Source organism: Cricetulus griseus, chromosome 7, assembly GCF_003668045.3.
Source record: "Cricetulus griseus strain 17A/GY chromosome 7, alternate assembly CriGri-PICRH-1.0, whole genome shotgun sequence".
NCBI lineage: Eukaryota > Metazoa > Chordata > Mammalia > Rodentia > Cricetidae > Cricetulus > Cricetulus griseus.
The window spans coordinates 32,224,320-32,243,809 of record NC_048600.1 but is presented as its reverse complement, the minus strand read 5'-3'; the positions used below and the strand labels follow the sequence as shown (position 1 = coordinate 32,243,809).

The window sequence follows — 19,490 nt, the reverse complement described above, 5'->3', positions numbered from 1 at the left end:
GGAGAAATCCTGAGACAGAGATGGAAGCTGCTTCTGTTATACAATCCTGGCTCCTGAAAACACGCTTAAAAACATTGTCCCTTCATTTCCTCCCAGGGAGATTATCATGATGTTCCCCAGTGTGAATTCACACAGTGATTGTAGAAATAACAAAATGCAGTTGCATAAAAATTTAATGTCAGGAATGGATTTTAATTATGCATCCAACATCAAAGGCCATCCAGAGTCAGTGAGTAAATGACTTTCCAATCCTTGTCAAGGGTTCTTCAAATTGTACCGTTCTGTTGACCATGGTACCTACACAGGCACAGGACCTGTACTTGCAACTAAAATGCTCAAGAAGCCAGACCTAAATACTCTATCTCCATGTGTCCTTTTGGAATTAGTGTGATGTTACAGCATCTACCCTGAAAAAAGGAGAGTACCCTGTATAGTTACTGCTGCTTCCTCTGTGAGGCACACTCTTGCACTTCAGGACACCAAATATGAAACCTTCTGGATTCTACTGTCAGGGCAGGGTTGCATGGTCTACCTCCACTGTAGGAGTCTCCGTGTGTCTTCTCAGCCACTTGGCAATGTCCTGGAATCTATCCTGGCCAAGGCCCTTACCAAGAGGAAAATACAGCACACAGTCCTGCTGCCTGCTGGAGATGCCACTGATGTTCTCTTGTGCTCTGTCTTGGTTTACTCATACACACAAGTCTTCCTGTCAGTGCCAGGGTTAGCACAGTCCACACAAGATTCTGAAGAAGGCTGTTTGTGACTCTACAAGAAGCTATTACCATGTCTACCCACTGTCCAGTGTGCAGCCAGGACTAGGCAACATGGCCAGGGAAGGTCTTGATGTGAACTCTGGTTCCTAGTGACCTGGAAGGAGGGGCCTGGTATTCTGCATCTCCTTTCCTGTTTCTGTGAGGATCCGTGGGAAGTTCTGAGCTGGTCTGCACTGACAACAACAGTGTGTTCAGCCTCGTGGTTACATAGCCCCTTGCTCTTGTGTGGGGGCTGATCACATGGTGGACAAACTTTCCCTCTAGTAAGGGGGCTGGGTTACCTTGGATGTTGAGTACTTGGATGTGGAAAGCTATAATTGATGATGTTACATTATCAACTAAGTCATACATCAGCCGGCTTCCTTCACCCTTGAATCTCTGCCTGTTTCCTGCCCTCCTTTTCCCCAGGCAATGTCTCTGATTTCCAAGGCAGGCCTCAAACGGGACTCTGAGGATACTTCTTGCCATTGGATCTAGCATCTTTCACTTAAAATTAACCTAACAGTTTTTAAATAGCATCATTTGTTTCGTTTCTTAATGCTTTACATGACTGCTGTGAGCCCTTGGGAACTGGACTCCCTGGTGACTGTGTGTTCTTGTATATGTGGGGGACAGAGGGTTAACCTCAGTTGTTCCTGAGGTTGACTTTGATTAGATTAGACTATCTAATCAATCTGAACTTTGGACATTAAACATTAGTCAGTCCTTTAATGACTCCCTGGGCTAGACAAAATGGGCTGCCTCTTACCCAGAATGCATTGTCAATGATGAAAGCAAAGCAGAAGGTCTTATGTTTAATATATGTTTAATATGTGTATGCTATGTAACTGGAGACCTGTGTTTTAGTTGCTTGAACTACATAAAGATGACTTCCAGCTTCGTGATTGAGAGCTGAGTGTTAAGATGCCCTTTAGCCTTTATTACTCCAGTGGGAAACTCAATGCCCTTTCAAATTCATCTCCTGATGTTTTAACTAAAGTGAGTACCATTGCTGTCATGTTCTCCAAGCAGCCAATCTGGGCTCTGACTTCTGCTTGCATACCCAGACCTGTGTACAGAGGCTCAACCACATATTAAGAAGGGCTCAGCATTTGGAAATTAAGTAGCTTACTTAGACCACAGGCAGAAATAATATTCATGGTTTTCAGAAATAGTTTTCGTAAAAAAATAAAATTGCATTTAGAGTTCATGTGAGAAAGCATGAGAAATCTGAAACAATCAACTCTTGGTCATTCAAGATAACAGGCTATGTCAACCATCCAAAGGTGCTTATGGAATTCCATGCTTAGGTCATGAGGCTCAAAAAAGAAAAAGGGGGAATAGGCCTGTTCACGTCCCCATTCACCATGTGGGTCTGGATTTTTTTGTAATGCATCACAAACCAGAAGAGGTAGAAGAATATTGTTTTCCTGCATCACCCACAAATAAGGACTACATGATAAATAAAACTGGCAATCTTGTGCAGTGACAGGGGTGAGGTTTCTCAAGTTCTCAACCTGAACAGACTCTGGTAATTCCTGCTCTGAAAACACCCTGGTATCTGGATCTACCAGAGCAGGCAGAGGCTCAGCTTCAGCACCACGGAAATGCAAGGATGGAGTGGGTGGTTCTCAGGATACTGTGGATTCCAACTGTCTTGAAATATAGGAACATGAACTTCAAGACTTTCCATGGGTCCATGTCCTCAATTCAGTCTGAAAAATATCACAAGGAATCCTGAGGCCAATGTGGACAGCATGGTACACAGCTTGCCATCTGAAAGGAAAAAAGCATTTTGAGACTTTCCATTCCCCTCCTCCATGTCTGGCTGACATTGAATGCTTTGTCCATCAGTTAGAAATTGTTATTTCTTTCTTCATTACTTACAAATCAGTGCTTAAAAAATGACCTGCAGGATGCTAAATGCTAATTCCCATTGGTATTATCGAGGATGATAAGGATTGTGTTGTCTTGTTTTGTGAGGGGTGTTCTCCCTGTGTGACCCTTGCTAGTTTGGAGCTCATTGTGTGGACCAGATTAGCCTCAAACTTGTGGTTATCCTCCTGGCTCAGCCTCCTGAGGGCTGAGATGACATTTTGCATCTGAAGCATGTCTGCAAGTGCTAAGCCAACTTGAAGCAGTGGTGTAAGGCAGTGCTGCCCGCATTGTCCTGTTGGTTCTCAGGACCCTGAGGCTAGATGACAGCATGTAGCCATGGTGGGATGATACAGCCAGGATCCAAGCATTCTGTGTTAACTGCTCTGTGGCGGGAATCCTACTGGGTAAGAGACCTGTCTTCGGTGGACTTTATAGTTCTGCAAGCAAAGAAGGAAGAATTGGTCTTAGAAAATTTCCAGGGTGGGTACAGGAAGACCAGGAGGGTGAAAGCAGGGTGAAGACTAGAGGCTTAGTGTGTGACCCTGAGCTGTCTGGGCATGGGGTCAGCCTCTCCACACAGAAGGTGAACATGGCATGGCAAATGGCATTTACCCAGATAGGTGCTTTATGTTATTAGATATTAATTATGAGAAAATAATCCTGCTGATGAATCACTCATTTGTTTATTTTCTCTGCAGAATGTGCTCTGGAGATTCAAGTTCTCTCAGCTTAAGGGATCTTCAGACGATGGGAAAACTCGGGTAAAGCTGCTGTTTCAGAATCTGGACACCAAACAGATCGAAACAAAGGTAAAGCTTGCACATGCTGCACCCGAAAAGTGAGAGGGGTCAGCAGCTAAAAAGGCAAGAGAAGGAAACAAAGTCATCCCAAATTTGGACGTCAACTTAGCATACCCAGGGCTGATATTTTTCTACTGAGAGTTTGTGTCCTGAAACTGTGACAGATGAAACAAATCATTTAATTCTATCAGGATCCAAACATTGCTTAGTAAATAGTAGCAGGAAGTCAGAAGCTTCCTGACTTCCTATGCTCTAGAAGCCAAAATTTTATAGAAGAGTTTTGCAAACTGTATTGTCTGACGGTGTGTGTATAGTAGAGAATATAAGAAAAAGTCTCCTATTCCATTTTAGAAGCACCAATAAGTATCTTGATATTAATAGGCAGACTTTCTTCATGTTTTTTTCATAAATATATCATCCACAAACTGGTTTTAATACAAACTAAATTCAAGTGAGCGTATAAATTTAGCAATGGAAAGACTTTTTTGTGTGGAATGCATACACATTGTTTAGAATGTCACCTGAGAAACACAACCCGACTGAAATTGTTATATATGAAGGCTCGGGGTTTATTTTTATCCTTTCCTTGTCTCACTCCACAAAAGAATGTTTCAGAACTGCTTTCTAAGTAGATGAGAAATTGTGCAGAATTGCTTGTCTCTCTTCTATGTGGAGAATTGGTCAAGGCCAGAGGGATATGTATTCTGGGCAGTCTATGGAGACTTCAGGGTTTACAGCCCTGAAGGGAAATAGGAAGATGTGGTTTCCTGAGATGGGACATTCAGGCTCTGGGTCCCTGAGTGTGAGCAGGTGAGCTGTGGAGCCCTGAGGTCGGGGCAAACTATGGAGGTTTGAGGTGGAAAGCTGGGGAAAACATTCGTGGAACCTTGGGCTTGGGGGCTGGGAAGCTGTGGAGCCTTGAGCTGGAGGAAGGGTGTGAAGCTCCCCTGAGTTGGCATGTACTGTGAACTCCTGAGGTGAGATTAAAGTGGGGAGGTGAGACATGAGACTCTTAGCACACTGGGCTGCCTGGAGAGGTTGCATCCTGTACTCCACTAGGAGCTAAGTTCTGTGATCTGAGTGGGGAGAGTCAGGCAGAAAGTGACTTGCAACACATTAATGTCAAGATTTCTTCCATGGCATGGAGGGACCTGTCCCCTTTCACTGCTTTGTCCCATCACTATCACTATAGGCTGGAAACGACAGGGCCCTGGAGATTTGGGCTCATAATATGCTTGAGGCTCCATTGTTCCCAGGAACACAAGCTGAAAGAATAGCACATGCTTAGCTGGTATCTGAGATGCCTCTTAGGAAGTAGTACTGTGTGATTTAAAGTTATAATTTCCCATTTTAACCATCAGCAGCCAGTCAACTGTAAGTTATCTATGTTGATGAAGGGGTGGATATTTCAGTATGACACAAATATGAATTGGTGTGTAGTGATTCAAAATTAATGTTAACTTCTCTGTGACCCTTAGCTTGGGTTATGTGGGTTTCCATCCTAGTTGGTAGGAAAGGAAAGGATCTAAAATTTACAGAGACCATAGAGATGAATACTGGCTAAATAATGCTAAAATTTTAAACAATCTGTGAGGATCTTTTTAAGAAAAAAGTGAGAAATGAGATAGAAATGTTTGGGAAGTGTGTGGATACAACTCAGCAAACTCAAATGCACAAACTTGCAGCCCAACCCTGATGCTTCATTGATTCCAGACTACCAGGGCTTCTCTTGGGACACAAGCAGGGAATGGGCAGAAAAAGGCTGAGGCTTTAACTGAAATGAAGTAAGAACCAGGAGCACCTCCTGGGCTTTGGAGGCTTCTGCGGGTACAGACCAGAGTTCACTATGATAAGGGAAAGGAACAAGGATAGCTTATAAAACAGGGAAAAAATTAGACCTCTAGGTATTCTTGGAGTTAGCACACACAGCCTCAATATCTCTCTCTCTCTCTCTCTCTCTCTCTCTCTCTCTCTCTCTCTCTCTCTCTCTCTCTCGTGTGGTTCATGTATGTGTGTGTTCACATAGGTGTGTACATATGTGGATGTGGATGTACATGCATGTGTGTGTACTTGTGTAGAGTCCACTGGTTGATGCTTGCTATCTTTCTCAGTTTCTCTCTACCTGAATTTTTGAGACAAGACTTGAACTCACTAATCTGCCTAGGCTGGCAGGCAGTGAGCTCTGAGAATCCACTGTCTCTGCCTGTCCAGTGCTAGGTAGCTTATGCTGACTCTCTGCGGCTGCTGAGTGTCTTAATTCATGTCTTCATGCTTGTGTGAGAATTGCTTTCCCAACTGAGCCAACTCCCCCACTTCTAAAAACCTTCATAAGTGAAAGATTTACTTTTCTGGAGTTCTGTTAAGCTAACTAATTATGTGTCTTACAGTGAGATTATGAGGAGATACAGTATGGGATAGTGGTAGAACAGTTCCCATCCCCACAGCTAGCTCCTGCTGTGATGTGACCCCCACCCACCCAAGCCTTCTTTCTGGGTATATTGGATATATTTAAATTTCCGTTGGTTTCCTCTGTGTCTGAGGCTGAGATTCTCAGGACAGGTTTAGATAGGTTATTTCTGCAGCATGAGGTCCACGGCACATGTGTTTAATAAATGTGTTTTTAAATTAATATGTTAACACTGAAAGAAAGACAGTACAGAAAGTACTGTCAAATGTTGGGTGCAGTGGCACATCATCCTAGCAATTTGGAGGTAGAGATAGGAGGATCACGGGTTGAAAGTCATCCTTGGCTGTGTAGCAAATCCAAGGCCATCCTGGAATACATGAGACCCTGACTCAAGGGAGAGAGAGAGTAGGGAAAGAGAAGAGAGAAGAAGGAGGAGGAGAAGAGAAAGGGAGGTATTACCAAATATACTCAGTTTTACAGGTTTCTCTGGGGGAAAATACTTCCCATGATTAAAATGAAATACTTTCACCACTGCAGGCCAATACACTCATCTTACTCCTGGTATTCCCATCTGTATCCCTGTAACAAAGCACAGTCTAATGAAAAATAATTTTTGTCTTTGGGAGAAACAATAGCGCATAATTTTCACCCTCAAAAAAGCGGTCCCTGTATCATCAGGGAGTTGGTGAAAACTATCAGATGCAGAAAAAACTGGGTGTAGGCAGCTCGGAGTTAAGAGCAGCAGGCAGCAAACAGAAGTCTGCTGTTGAGTCTCCCCACGATGCATTCATTGCTGCTGCTGCTGCTGCTGCTGCTGCTGCTGCTGCTGCTGCTGCTGCTGCTGCTGCTGAAAACTATTTCAGGAAGCCAGGAGGAGCAAAGAGGGGTGGACAACCCAACCCAACCCCTCAACCATCAGACAGATTGTAACATTGTTCAGGGAGGCCTGAATGCTGTCTGCCTTAGGAACAGTAGCAACCTCTGTAGAGGTCTCAGGGTAGAAACTCTGAGATTCAGTGCCCCTCAGGTGCAGTGCCCAGTCCAAAATGTACCTCAGAGTCATCTGAGACTCTGCTCCCACATAAGCTTGCTCACACAACTTAACCATCACACAATAGCAGGTGGCTTCATTTAGCTTTGCTTTGTTTTCAGAGTGCCCTATCTATCCATGGAATTAGAATTACCACGTTAACAGAAACACATAGTTAAATGTTACTCTAAGCAAGTGTGTAACTCTTCTTCCATTGGGAAGATACTGGAAGAGGTGACTTGATGTTTACCCCATCTAGGATGTCGCTGGGCTGAGGTTTCTGAGGCACACTGGCAGCTCAGATCCCAAGCTAACTAAACAAGCTGCCCCTGCAGTCAGGCACGAAGTTGTGAAGCTTATTCTCTAAAACAATCTGTGAGTCTTTTGCCCATAGACTGGAGGAAGGAAGAAAAAGAGCCCAAGGCAGGAAAATATCAGCATAATTAGACACTGGGGAGAGGGTCCTGAGATGCTCTTCTAGAGTAAAGCACCAGAGGACACCAGGTGGACACCAGCATGGAATTGGGATTTGAAGAGAGGTTGGTTCATAGTCCTTCTCTGTGTCCTCACTTGTGGAAGGAGCTTTTAAACAAGAACAAAAATCCCATCGTGTGGGCCCCACCCATGTGACCCCCCGCCATCTTCAAACCATGGGGACTAGGTTGTGACATGAGCTGAGGTGAGCACAGCTGACAGCACTATGTTTTCTTCTGCCTGTCTTCCATACTCAGCAAGGCATGTCCAAGTGGCATTTGTGTCATCATGCCTGATAGGTAAGGGTGACTGAGAAACAAACTGACTGATGACCCATTGGAGACTACAAGGCTTCTTTGGTTCCAGAGACAAAGGGACCATGCCACCAAGAGCTAGTTGACTGACATCCTGCTGAAAATCAGGCCTAGAGCCAAGAGCCAGTGTGCATGAAAACACACACATGCCCAATTCTGGATATGGACATCATTTTCCAGGGCAGAAGCCTAACCCTGTGGGCAGGTGTGGAATGTGCTCTTAACCATCACCATCAATTAAACTCAGCATGACACACATACACTGTGCTTCAGGGCCAGCTCCCCCAACCTTGGGAAATGATTCTTTTTTTTTTTAAAGAACTATGAGCTTTTTGGAAGTAATAATAAATCATAGTGCCTGTTTAAAATTTAATTTTAATCAAAATTTAAAGATTTTATTAATGCCAAGGAAAAGCTACACAGTTAGATGATCAGAAAGCCCTGAGAAGTCCCCTAGTCAAATCTTATGTCCAGGGAACCTTCTACAATACAGATACCACTCTCTGGGAAAGGCAGAGAACCCCCACCCCTGTAATGAGCATAGGCAGAGATATCACAGAGATGATAAGGCTCTATCTGGAGAGAGACACTATCTAGAAAGTTAATAAGTTTCTGGGAATATTATCAAAGGGTTTATCTTCACATACAAGGAGCACCCTGTCCTCACAGTCAAGCCACACATGCATGGTGGACACCATGAAACATGGCTGGCCTAGCTGCACCTGCACGCATAAGCTGTAGACTCTCTTTCTCTGTATCCAAGGAAACTGCCTAGATTATACCTTCTATTCCCCATCCATTTTATTAACCACTTTGCTTCTAATTATAGTTTATTAAATAACAGATTCTACAAGCAGAGACAGCTGGACCCAATTTCCATCCATGTTTTGGAATGCCAGTGTGCTCTCATTATTCACTAGCCCTGGGATGAGTGAAGGCTGAGGATTTGGGTTCAAAGAAACATCATCTGTGTTAGTGATAGAATGAAAAGTCAATCTGAGCACTCTGTCTATAAAAGGGGAAACAGAAGCACATGTGCCAGTATGCCCCCTAAAGAGGGAGATGGGGGTTATTCTCCTGTTGTCCTCACTAGGACTGGCAGGAAAGACAGGAGGCTGCACTGGACAGCATTGCAGAGGCTAATGATATGCCAAGTGGCAAAGGATATCCTAGCGTGAGCCAGTGCCGATTTCTTGCATTTGTAAATTATTTGTACACCAGAATAGCCTGCATGTATCTTTCCAGTGCATCACTATCAATATTTTACCCTTCAACATTAAATTAAAAATGAGAGAAATTCTATACTGTCCTTCAAGATATTGACCTTGGTTTAATAAAATGTGCAGGGTTTATTTATCTTCGTCAGAACTTGGAACTTTCCAAATAAAATATTTGCCAGCACAGAAGAAAAAAAGTGAAACCACTGGTGCTCTTCATCCCCAGCTTTCTCTCTGTGTGTGTCTGAGTTACTTGGGTACCACTGAAAATTACAAAAGCTGAATTGGTTAAAACAGCTTGGCCAAAAATTGTCATTCATCTTAAAATATGCAGAAACAGCAGAAGTGACAGAGTCAGGGTCATTTGAGACGTCAGTTTGTTTGTTTTTAACATCCTGCCAAGGTCAATAGCATACATTAATTTGTAATTCTGCTATTTACTGAAGGAGAACAATTAAGAATGTGAAACAGAGGTGCTGGAGAGATGGCTTGGTGGTTAAAGGCACATGCTGCTCTTGTAGAAGACCCAAGTTCTATCTACAGGACCCATGCCCTGCTGCTTGCAATGACTATAGCTCAACTCTAGGGGATCTGATGCCCTGACTGGGCCTCCATAGGTACCTGTAATCACATGCACATACCCTAGCATAAACATGCAACCATACACATAATTAAAAATAAAAAATCTTTCTTTTAGAAAAGGATGTGATCCAGAGAAAGTCTAGAAGATATCACCACCTAGCATAGACCACAGCCTAGAGAGATTATAGAACCAGCTTTGAAGGTGATGACAGACACTTTAAAAACAAAGTATATACACCTTCAAATCCTGAAAAGCCAACACTGTGGTAGTTTGAATAAGTAAGACACTTCTGCCCATGTATTTGAGCACTCAGTCATCAAGGATTGAACTATTTGAAAGGACTAGAAAGATTAAATGGTGTGACCTTGTTGGAGTAGGTATGGCCATTTTGGAGGAAATGTGTCACTGGGATTGAGCTTTGAGGTTTCAAAAACCCATGCCAATCACAGTCTCTTTCTGCCTGTGGATCAGGATGCAAAGCTCTCAGCTACTTATCCAATACTATGCATGCTGCCATGCTCCTCGCCATGATGATAATGAACTAAGTAAGCCTTTGGAAGTCTACAAAAGCCTCTAATTAAATACCGAATTTTATAAGATTTCCCATGGCCATGATGTCCCTTCACAGCAACAGAAGACTAACAAGGACAAACATGAGTGTGGCAGAAGAGATGACAGGGTCTCCATTCCCAGAGCCATGATCTTAAACATCCCCTACTCGGTAGCTACCAGAAGCCACAAAGTCCCTGTTTGAACTCTTGGTCCCCAACTGGTGGTGCTGATTCTAGAGGTTGTAGAAACTTAGTACTGAATTTAGCTAGCAGACCTGAGTTGTTTGGGGTAGGAATTGAAGGTTATTTATTGCTTCTGTTTCTAGCTGAGATCTCTGTTTCCTGGTACTTCAAGATGTGAGGAGCTGCCACAGCTCGACACACTCCTGCTCACTCCATCGTGAGCAGCTCCCAACTGGTGCCTACCATGATTAACTGTAATCTCCTGAAATCTTCAATCAAAATAAAATTCCCTCCCTTACATTCCTTCTGTCAGATACCTTGTCACAATGATAAAATGTAACTAACCCTGAAATCTGCATCTGTGTTTTCTCCAGTGTATGCCATACAAGTATTTCTATACAAGTTTATAATAAACTTGATCTTTTTGTTTAAGGGAAGCACTTTATGCGCTTCTTATTGTCATATATGAATTGCCAATATCACTACTCTTCTACTTTGAAGTCATCATTAAGTAAAATAAGGGTCACTGTGGTGCCAAGAGGGTTGATATGATAACAGATTGCCCCTAAATGACTAGCAGGGAGCAGCATAGGCAGTGGATAGACACTGAACAGAGGGCATGCCTTACATCCTGGATAGGACAGAGGAGACAGTGTGTGATTTCATCAAGCTACACAGATTAGTGGGCAGCTTGAAACTTATAAACTGTTGACTTCTGGAAACTTCCAGTATTTTTATATTGCAGTGAGCCACATGTAGCTAAGACTCAGAAAGGAAAACCACAGACAGTCTACCCCAGCTGATGCAAGTAAGTTCCAAACTAAATTAGAAGAGGAGCCTTCTTTGATAACAGTTCATTCTTTTTTGTTTTTTACTTTTTTATTAATTTATTTTTTACATTCCAATCCCAGTTCCCCCTCCCTCCTTTCCTCCCACTCCCTCCACCCTCCTCTCCTCTCATCTGCTTCATGGAGAGGGTAAGGCCTCCCCTAGGAAGTCTACTATGTCTGTCCCATCCTCTAGTTGAGGCAGGACCAAGGCACCTCTCCACCCCCACACCCCTGTGTCTAGGCTGGGCATGGTACCTCTCCATATAGAATGTGCTCCACTAAGTCAGTTTGTGCATTAGAGTTAGATCTAGGACCCACTGCCAGTGGCCTCATGTATTGTCCCAGTCACACCATTGTCACCTATATTAAGGGAGTCTAGTTTAGCCTTATGCAGGTTCTCCATTTGTTAGACTGGAGTCAGTGATCTCTCACTAGCTCAGGTCAGTTGATTCTGTGGGTTTCTCCATCATGGTCTTGACTCCTTTGTTCATATTATTGCTCCTCCCTCATTTAAATTGTACTCCAGGAGCTTGACCCATTGGTTAGTTATGGATTTCTGCATCTGCTTCCATCTGTTTCTGGGAGAGGATTCAAGCTTCTCTGGGGTTACGAATTATAGGCTGGGTATCTTTTGCTTTATGTCTGGTATCCACTTATAGGTGAGTAATCCTATATTTGTCTTTCTGGTTTTGGGTTACCACACTCAGGATGTTTTTTCCTAGTTATGTCCATTTGTCTACAAATTTTTGGATGTCATTGTTTCTTACTGCTGAGTAGTACTCCATTGTGTAAATATACCACAATTTCTTTATCCATTCTTCAGTTGAGAACATCTAGGCTGTTTCCCAAGATCTAGCTATTACAAATAATGTTGCTATGAGCATAGTTGAGCAAATGTCCTTGTGGTGTGAATGTGCCTCCTTTGGGTGTATGTCCAACAGTGGTATTGCAGGTCTTGAGGTAGGTTGATCCCTGATTTTCTGAGAAACCTTCATACTTATTTCCACACCAGCTATACGAGTTTGCACTCCCACCAGCAATGGAGGGGTGTTCTCTTTGTTCTCATCCTCTCCAGTATAAGCTGTCATTGGTGTTTTTATTTTAGCCATTCTAATCGGTGTAAGATGGAATCTCACAGTTGTTTTGATTTGCATTTCCCTGATGACTAAGGATATTGAGCCTTTCCTTAATTGTCTTTCTGCCATTTGAGATTATTCTGTTGAGAATTCTCTATTTAGATCTGTACCCCATTTTTCAAATTGGATTATTTGGTAGTTTGATTTCCAGTTTCTTGAGTTCTCTGTATATTTTAGAGATCAACCCTCTGTCAGATTGGTGGGGTTGGTCAATATCTTTTCCCATTTTGTAAGGAGCTGTTTTGTCTTGCTGACCATATTCTTTGCTTTACAGAAGCTTCTCAGTTTCAGGAGGTCCCCTTTATCAATTGTTGCTCTCAGAGTCTGTGATACTGGTGTTTTATTTAGGAAGTGGTCTCATGTGCCTATGCATTCAAATGTATTTCCCACTTTCTCTTCTATGAGGTTCAGTGTGGAGGGATTTATATTGAGGTCTTTGATCCATTTGGACTTGAGTTTTGGGCATGGAGATAGATATGGATCTGTTTGCATTCTTCCACATGTTGACAGCCAGTTATACCAGCACCATTTGTTGAATATATTTTTTCCATTTTATATTTTTAGCTTCTCTGTCAAAAATTAGGTGTTCATGGTTGTGTGGGTTGATATTGGGGTCTTCAATTAGATTCTATTGGTCCACCAAGCAGTCTATCCTTATACTCTTCATTAGTCGCTCCAGCCCCAGGCTGTACCTTGAGTTGATCTCCCTTTCTCCTGTTCCAATCCTCCCTCCTTCTCTCCCTCTCTCTTTCTCCATCTCTCTCTCTTTCCCTCTATCTCTGTATGTCTCTCTTTCTGTGTGTCTGGGTGTGTGTCTGTCTCTTTGTCTCTCTGTGTGTCTCTGTCTCTCCTCTCTCTTCCACTGGTTCCATTACCATCCCTGGAGAGCATACCCCTTTTAGATACAGTCCTAGTACTTTGGAAGTGGGTCTCTCATCTTGGTTGTACCAAAGAAAACCAATCCTAGCCCGGTGTATATCTGCCCTCTCTCAAAGCTGACATTGCCTTCCCTTCTAGTCTAACTCATGCCCTCATCTTTTCTCATGGACTCTTGTCTTCTCCTGAAGGGAATTCCTATCCCTAGGTCTTCCCTTCTGTCTCATACTGGGCAGGGGTCCCTGCTTAAATACCCCCATCCACAGTTCCCTGTACTTCCTGAAAGGCTGTCCTTAGTGTTTGTGGTTCTGTACTATATGAGCTTAGAAACCTCCCAGAACCTACCCAGCCTGTTTCCTCCATGATGCTATCTATACACAGACCCACAGCTACCACCTGCCCTTTTCTGAAAAGGTTCCTGCCCTTTTCTGAAATGCCTCCATCCCTACCACTGCCCAAATACAAACTTGCTTGTTCAAGGATTGATACACATGAGAAGGTATAATTATAAGCACCTTCTCCATTCTTTGGCATCTTAACTGTGGAGTTACTGGCCACATTCCCTGTTCCTCCTAAATGATGGCATCTGGCTTATCTGAATGTCCCTTCAACAGCACTACCCAGTCTTCAGGGTATGCCCAGGACAAAGGCAGATGGAGAGTACCTGACCTCCAGGTAAAACTGAAATTCTTGACTTGAGAGAATCTCAGAAATCCTGGTGATGCAAGGTTTCTCAGAGTAACTCATTGTCAGACAGCTGGCAACATGGTAACACTATAGTGCCAAGTTCCTAAAACTCTAGTAGAGGGAGCATGGAAGCCCTGTGAGGCTCCCTGACTTCAAGTGACATTTCTGTAGCTAATTGGCCTTGTCACTTTGGAAGATTGCTTTGAAACTCCATTTCCTCATTTGAAAACTGGAAATGGTAGCCTCTGATTTTCATATTACTTTACATTGTAATTTTGAGGCTGAGGAAATGTTATTAATTTGACAAAGCTACCTTGATAAAGAAATAATATCCATCTCACACTGGTGTTGCTCCAGTGACTGTCCCTGTTCTCAGCCAACATAGTTGGTTTGGGGTCACAGTTTCACTGACAAGGGAATTACCTCCAAGATCACACAGTCTCCTGGCTGCCCAGCTCAGCCGTGCACTATATTTGATCAGAACTACACCAGATTCACTGAGTAAATTTTCAGAAATTTTAGTAGCCATGTGGTAAGCCAGCCATAATTTAAAGACCGTCATGGCAGAACTATTGACACCAGAGCAAGTAACAAATGTCTGAAACATTGGGAGCAGTCGACAATGTCCCACTGTGTGACAGCACAGCCAGTAAATGGAGGAACCAGAGTGAATTTCACGGTGATATCTCTGTGTCAAAGACATTAACCATGAACTCAGCTCCATCCTGGGCTGGCACAGTTTAGCAGGCACAGGTCATCAGTCAGGGTGTCTTTCCAGATTTGCTTCTTCATCTCAGATACTGAACACTGAAATGTCAGTTCCACTAACAATAAGCTATGATTGAATGGAGAAGTACCCTTTTTAAAAACAGTATATCACATCACACACAAGAATCAGGAGGTTTCCATCCTAATCTGGGTTTCTTGTGGCTCCAATGTATTTGTGGCCAGTGGTCATAGAAGCCCCAATTCTTAAAATGTCACATATATTTTAAAAGTGGGGAGGGAGCCACAACAGTCTACAGTTCACAGATACTATCTGGTTCTTCCTGCTTTTCTCCAAACTTGTTTTAAAAAGAATTATCTTTATCAAATATACCTCAGGCCTGTCAGACAAATTTGGAGGAGGTTGCTATGTCTCTGCTGAATGACTTCCTACCCAAGTGCACAGATTCTTTTTCTCAGCAGGTAGATAGTGTCAGCCCACCATTACCTGTGACATGTATGAGGGGCCAGCAGGGAATGGCAGTCACAGAGATAGCACTGGAATCAACATGAATGTCCAGAAGCCAAACACGGCTTTGGCTAACAACACTTGCAAAGGTGCAATTCAGGATGGCCCTGGTGGCAGCGCCTGCTTAGACTCTAAACGGAGCAGCAAGTATCCTGACTTGTTCCTTGGCTGAACCAAGGATGTTCTGTGAAATATTTAGATTCTGTATCTGAATCAAGACTGACTCCTGCTCCAGAGGCTTACACTTGATTCCTGGCTAGGAAAACTCTTGGCTGAGATTTTGCATGGAGTACAACCCTCTTGTGATAGTCTTTTCAAAAATTTTTGATGTGGCTTCAATTTACCATGCCAGGAAATACCAAGTCTGTTTTGGGATCTGTGCCTCAATGCCAATGGCCATCTGGATTCTTCTTCCAATGTGTCACGCTGTTATTGAGTAAATTGTAGGAATTTGTAAAGCAATTTTCAGCTCCCATACATAAAGCGCAGCTGCTGAAGCGTGCATGATGTGGGCTTTGTGGCTTTGTTCTTCTACTTGTCCCCTTGAGAAGGTGTTTACTCCCAGGAGCATGCACAGCTTGGAGTAGAGTTTTCTTAGGCTTGCAAGAATCTTGTGTTTGTTTTAGAGTATTGCTTGGTCTTCCTCTTTTCTGGAGGAAAAACATATCTAATACAAAAATCCTGACTACCATCTCATGGTATGCAGAAAACAAGTAGATCCTTCTTGAGTTGGCATTGGGCAAAGGAGCTAGGTGACTCAAGGGTCCTACAAACAACCATGATGGGGTCACCCGTGCAACAAGTACAGAGCTTCACTATGAAAATCCTTTAGCAATATGAAGAGAACCCTAAACATCTAGAATATCTTGTTCATTACTCAGACAAAAAAAGAAATCAAAGTAACACATTCTTTCATGCAGGTAAAATCAAGTTTAAACTTCGCCTGAATGCAAAGGAGGATCTTACATTGGCAGAAAGAAAAGAGAGCCCTTTGGTCACAGGCATAAGGAGGTGGAAGACAGCTTCCAAGCACAAGGGATCCCATTCCCATGTATTTTCTATGGTGTGATTCTGTGGGATTCATGTTCCATCTGGCTCACTCTCTCCATGTACCAGCAGCACAACTTCTTGGTCATCTCAAAGTGAAATCTGTACATAGCCCCAGTACAGGAGCAGTTTATGAAAGGAATGGACAAAATAAAAAGAGAGACATTTGAGTGGAAAGGAATGTGGAGGCTGGTTTTGCAATATGGAGTCCTTGATTTAGGAAGAGAAGTGCCTTAGTAAAACCAGCAGGGGTTCAGGGGAGCTTCAGCACCTGTGGAGAGTTGATATCCATCCTGTAGGGAGGGGCCTGACTTCCCATCCCAGAGGTTCTGCCTGTCCAGTCTTTTAAGAAGCACAACTGGGGGACTGACAAGCCTGAGTGGGATGTCCTCCTGAAAATTATGAAACTTTATCTGTGGTGTTGTCTCAGCAGTTAAAGATAAGATAGAACTTTGCTGAAATTGAACAAACAGGTTACCAATGAATGAAGTCACCATTAAGGAATTTTGCTATTCTTTACCATATTGGAACAATACAGAAGAGGAAAAAATAATCAATGATGCACTCAGATGTCTCTTCTTCCTGAAAGATGGATAGCAGGTTGGGGTAGATTTGTATCCCAAGACACTAAGATTGATTTTCCCAATAACAACATGACATTTGAAGACTTCAACTTAAGTTTAACCTTGAGAGCTCATTGGCAACTTTTCTGGTTTGGGCTGGGGACTTCGTGTGGGGAAGTATGTAAGGAAAGGAATGACCCCAGAGACTAGTAGGATGGCTTAGAGGCTGGAAACTTGCATGTGATCCCAGAAACCATGGGAGAAGAAGAGAATCAGCTCCATAAAGTTGTCCTCTGATCTCCACAAGTGTGTTGCAGCATGTGTATGTCTGCACTCACAAGATCAAGTAACAATAATAATAACAATAATAATACAAATAATAATAATAATAATAAATTGTTACTTCTAAGAGAATTACTACAGCTTATATAGGTTTTAGTCTTAAATATTAGTGTTTTAAATTGGAGAAGTAAGGACCCAGGAATTTAAAATATTTTTCATATGCTCTCTGGTTGTGAAACCCACAACCTCCTAAAGATTCCTGTTCTTGAGTACCATTTTTTCTTTTGTTGCCATAACAACTGGATGAAGAGGAACCAAGGTCTCTCCCCAACATCTCTCCTCCTATGTGTGCTGCTCACACAGCAGGGCTCTGGTTGTCCTTCCAAAAATGCCCATTACAAGCCACACATGAAAGAGTACATACATACAACCAGGGTAAGCAAACAGTCAGCTCTGCTGCCATGAGACCCTCGTCCAAATGTCACTGTTAGCCCTGGCATTTCCAACTTATGATGAAGGCATAAAGCAAAACTCTGCTCTTCAGATCTACCTAAGACCTAGCATAAACTAAGGAAGGATACCAAATAAAGGGATTGCATGTCGCCTTGTGGAGACCAAGGAAACACAGCCTGCATTGCCAGAGTATCAGTACAAATGATGATATATCCATCTTTATAAATCTATGTCAATCGTGCTATGCTGCCTTTATTTTAACATCACCCATTTCAGTGTATATTTGTACTTACTTGGAGAAAAAGTCTTGGAGAACACAGAGAGCTGAGTTTGCTAAAAGTTACTTCAATGCATCTTCCCAGTGACCACAATCCTCTTTCATTTTTCCTCAGGAGCTGGAGTTCCAGGACTTAACAGCCGTCCTCCACTGTATCCACTCCTTCATTGCCGCCAAGGTGGCCTCCTTGGACCCTGCATTCATGGACAGCCAGAGTATGGCAAGAAGATACATGTGCAGCAGCTAAAGCGAGTCTGGAGAGTGCTATAAGCAATTAAATTATTTTCTTAAGAAACAAACCTTTCCTGCACAATGTTGCAATTTTGTGTGATTTTATAATGAGCCTATAGTTGTGATACCAATAAAGACATCACTAGTTTCACAGATGGGTCAGACTGTTGAATATGACAATGGGGTACAGATCTGACCAGGCACAGTGGCGGTGGGAACTCAGGGTCCTCTGAAGCCATCCCATCCCAGCCTGTCTCAGACAGTGATGCAGCTCCACAGTCTACTGCTTGCATTCGTGAAATCAAAATTTTATTTTTACAAAGAACCTGGTAGAAGAGTGAGAAGCCACCATTTATTTACTCTTTCTTAGAAGGAATGGGCTTCCCACAGATAGGTTGGTAACTCTCCCTTTGTCACAGGTGGGATTGGCATTTGGGTTGAGAAATGAATAGGGGGATGAGGGAATTTTAATTATTTAGTTTTATATTAAATGCTTACATGTTTATTATGTAACTGAATTATATGTCATTTAAATGTGAATTCTATTTTTTCCTAATTGATCAAATACAGCACATGCTTTGGTTTCCTTGTCTTTCATATTGTTTATAACTTCTAATCTGGGACTTTTCTATTTTCTTATTAAAAGCAATTTAATGGAATTCTTGAGTTTCCTTTCAGAAATTTAGGCTGTGGTTAGAAAAAGGTGTGATCGTGCTCTAGTTTCTCAGGGTGTCTAGAAAGGGGTGACCATAAACCATCAGACTGCAGAGCACAGGAGCCAAAGGAAACACAGGGGCCCTGTGGGAAGCAATGTGAACATGCTGAGGTCTAGCTGTTCTTCAGACATTGAAGCAAAGGTTTTGGCAGTCATCCACAGCCCCCTGACTGCCATCTACCCATGTTTATTCGATAGCTGGGAGGACGGAAATAGTTTTAACATATCAAATATAGTATGTGTTTCTGTTGTTGAAATTACAGCCTCATTATCCAATATATATCCACCATGTATATAGAACATGGGTTATACATGACTCCCCTCTGAGCATGTAAGGTTCCCCTCAGACTCCAGCCATAATGGAAATTGTCCACCCATTCTACCCTACAAATGGTATCCTTGGAGGACCAGACAGAATTGCCTCTGTGAAGGTTGGTTCTTATGTTTCTACTCAAACTTCTCTTAGTATGTGTGTCTGCAGCCACAAGAGTTCTGTGAATATTCACTCAGGGAAAAGAATGATAAATTCCCTCTCTCCAAATCTTCTTTTGGGACATAATCTCCAAGCTGAACAGATTTTTCTTTATTTTTTTAACAGCCAAACCCACTCAAAATTGGAAGTTGTTCTGGACTAGAGTTGAGGAGATGGAGAAATTTTTCATTTCGTTTTTATGGAAAAATCTCAGTATTAAAAATGGACTTTACTGGATACCAGAGAAGGTCACACAGCATTTGCCCAAAAGCTTAAACCCTAAACTGTATTTTCACATTTGTGTGAAAGCACAGCTCTTTCTGAAAGATGCACATTTTAAAAACAACCAGATGCTTGCTGCCTTCTGCACACTACACAGGTGCCAAGTATTGTAACCTGAAATGGCCGCAGGCACACTTTAAGCCTAGGCCCCTCCAGGTGCCAAACCCTTCACCATTCTCAGAACATAATACCTCCAGGACCTTAGCATCTGCTTCT

At 42.7% G+C, this 19,490-nt stretch overlaps 1 protein-coding gene across 1 annotated transcript in view; it reads left to right on the top strand.

Moving 5' to 3' along the window:
- The window catches only part of Sntg2 (syntrophin gamma 2), a 196,792-nt gene extending 178,971 nt beyond the window's left edge, over positions 1–17,821 (top strand). The window contains exons 16-17 of the mRNA XM_027424734.2: positions 3,329–3,439; positions 17,690–17,821. Of these exons, the coding sequence (XP_027280535.1) occupies positions 3,329–3,439; positions 17,690–17,821 (243 nt within the window). The remainder of the gene's footprint in view (positions 1–3,328; positions 3,440–17,689) is intronic.
- The last annotated feature ends 1,669 nt before the right edge of the window (positions 17,822–19,490 follow it).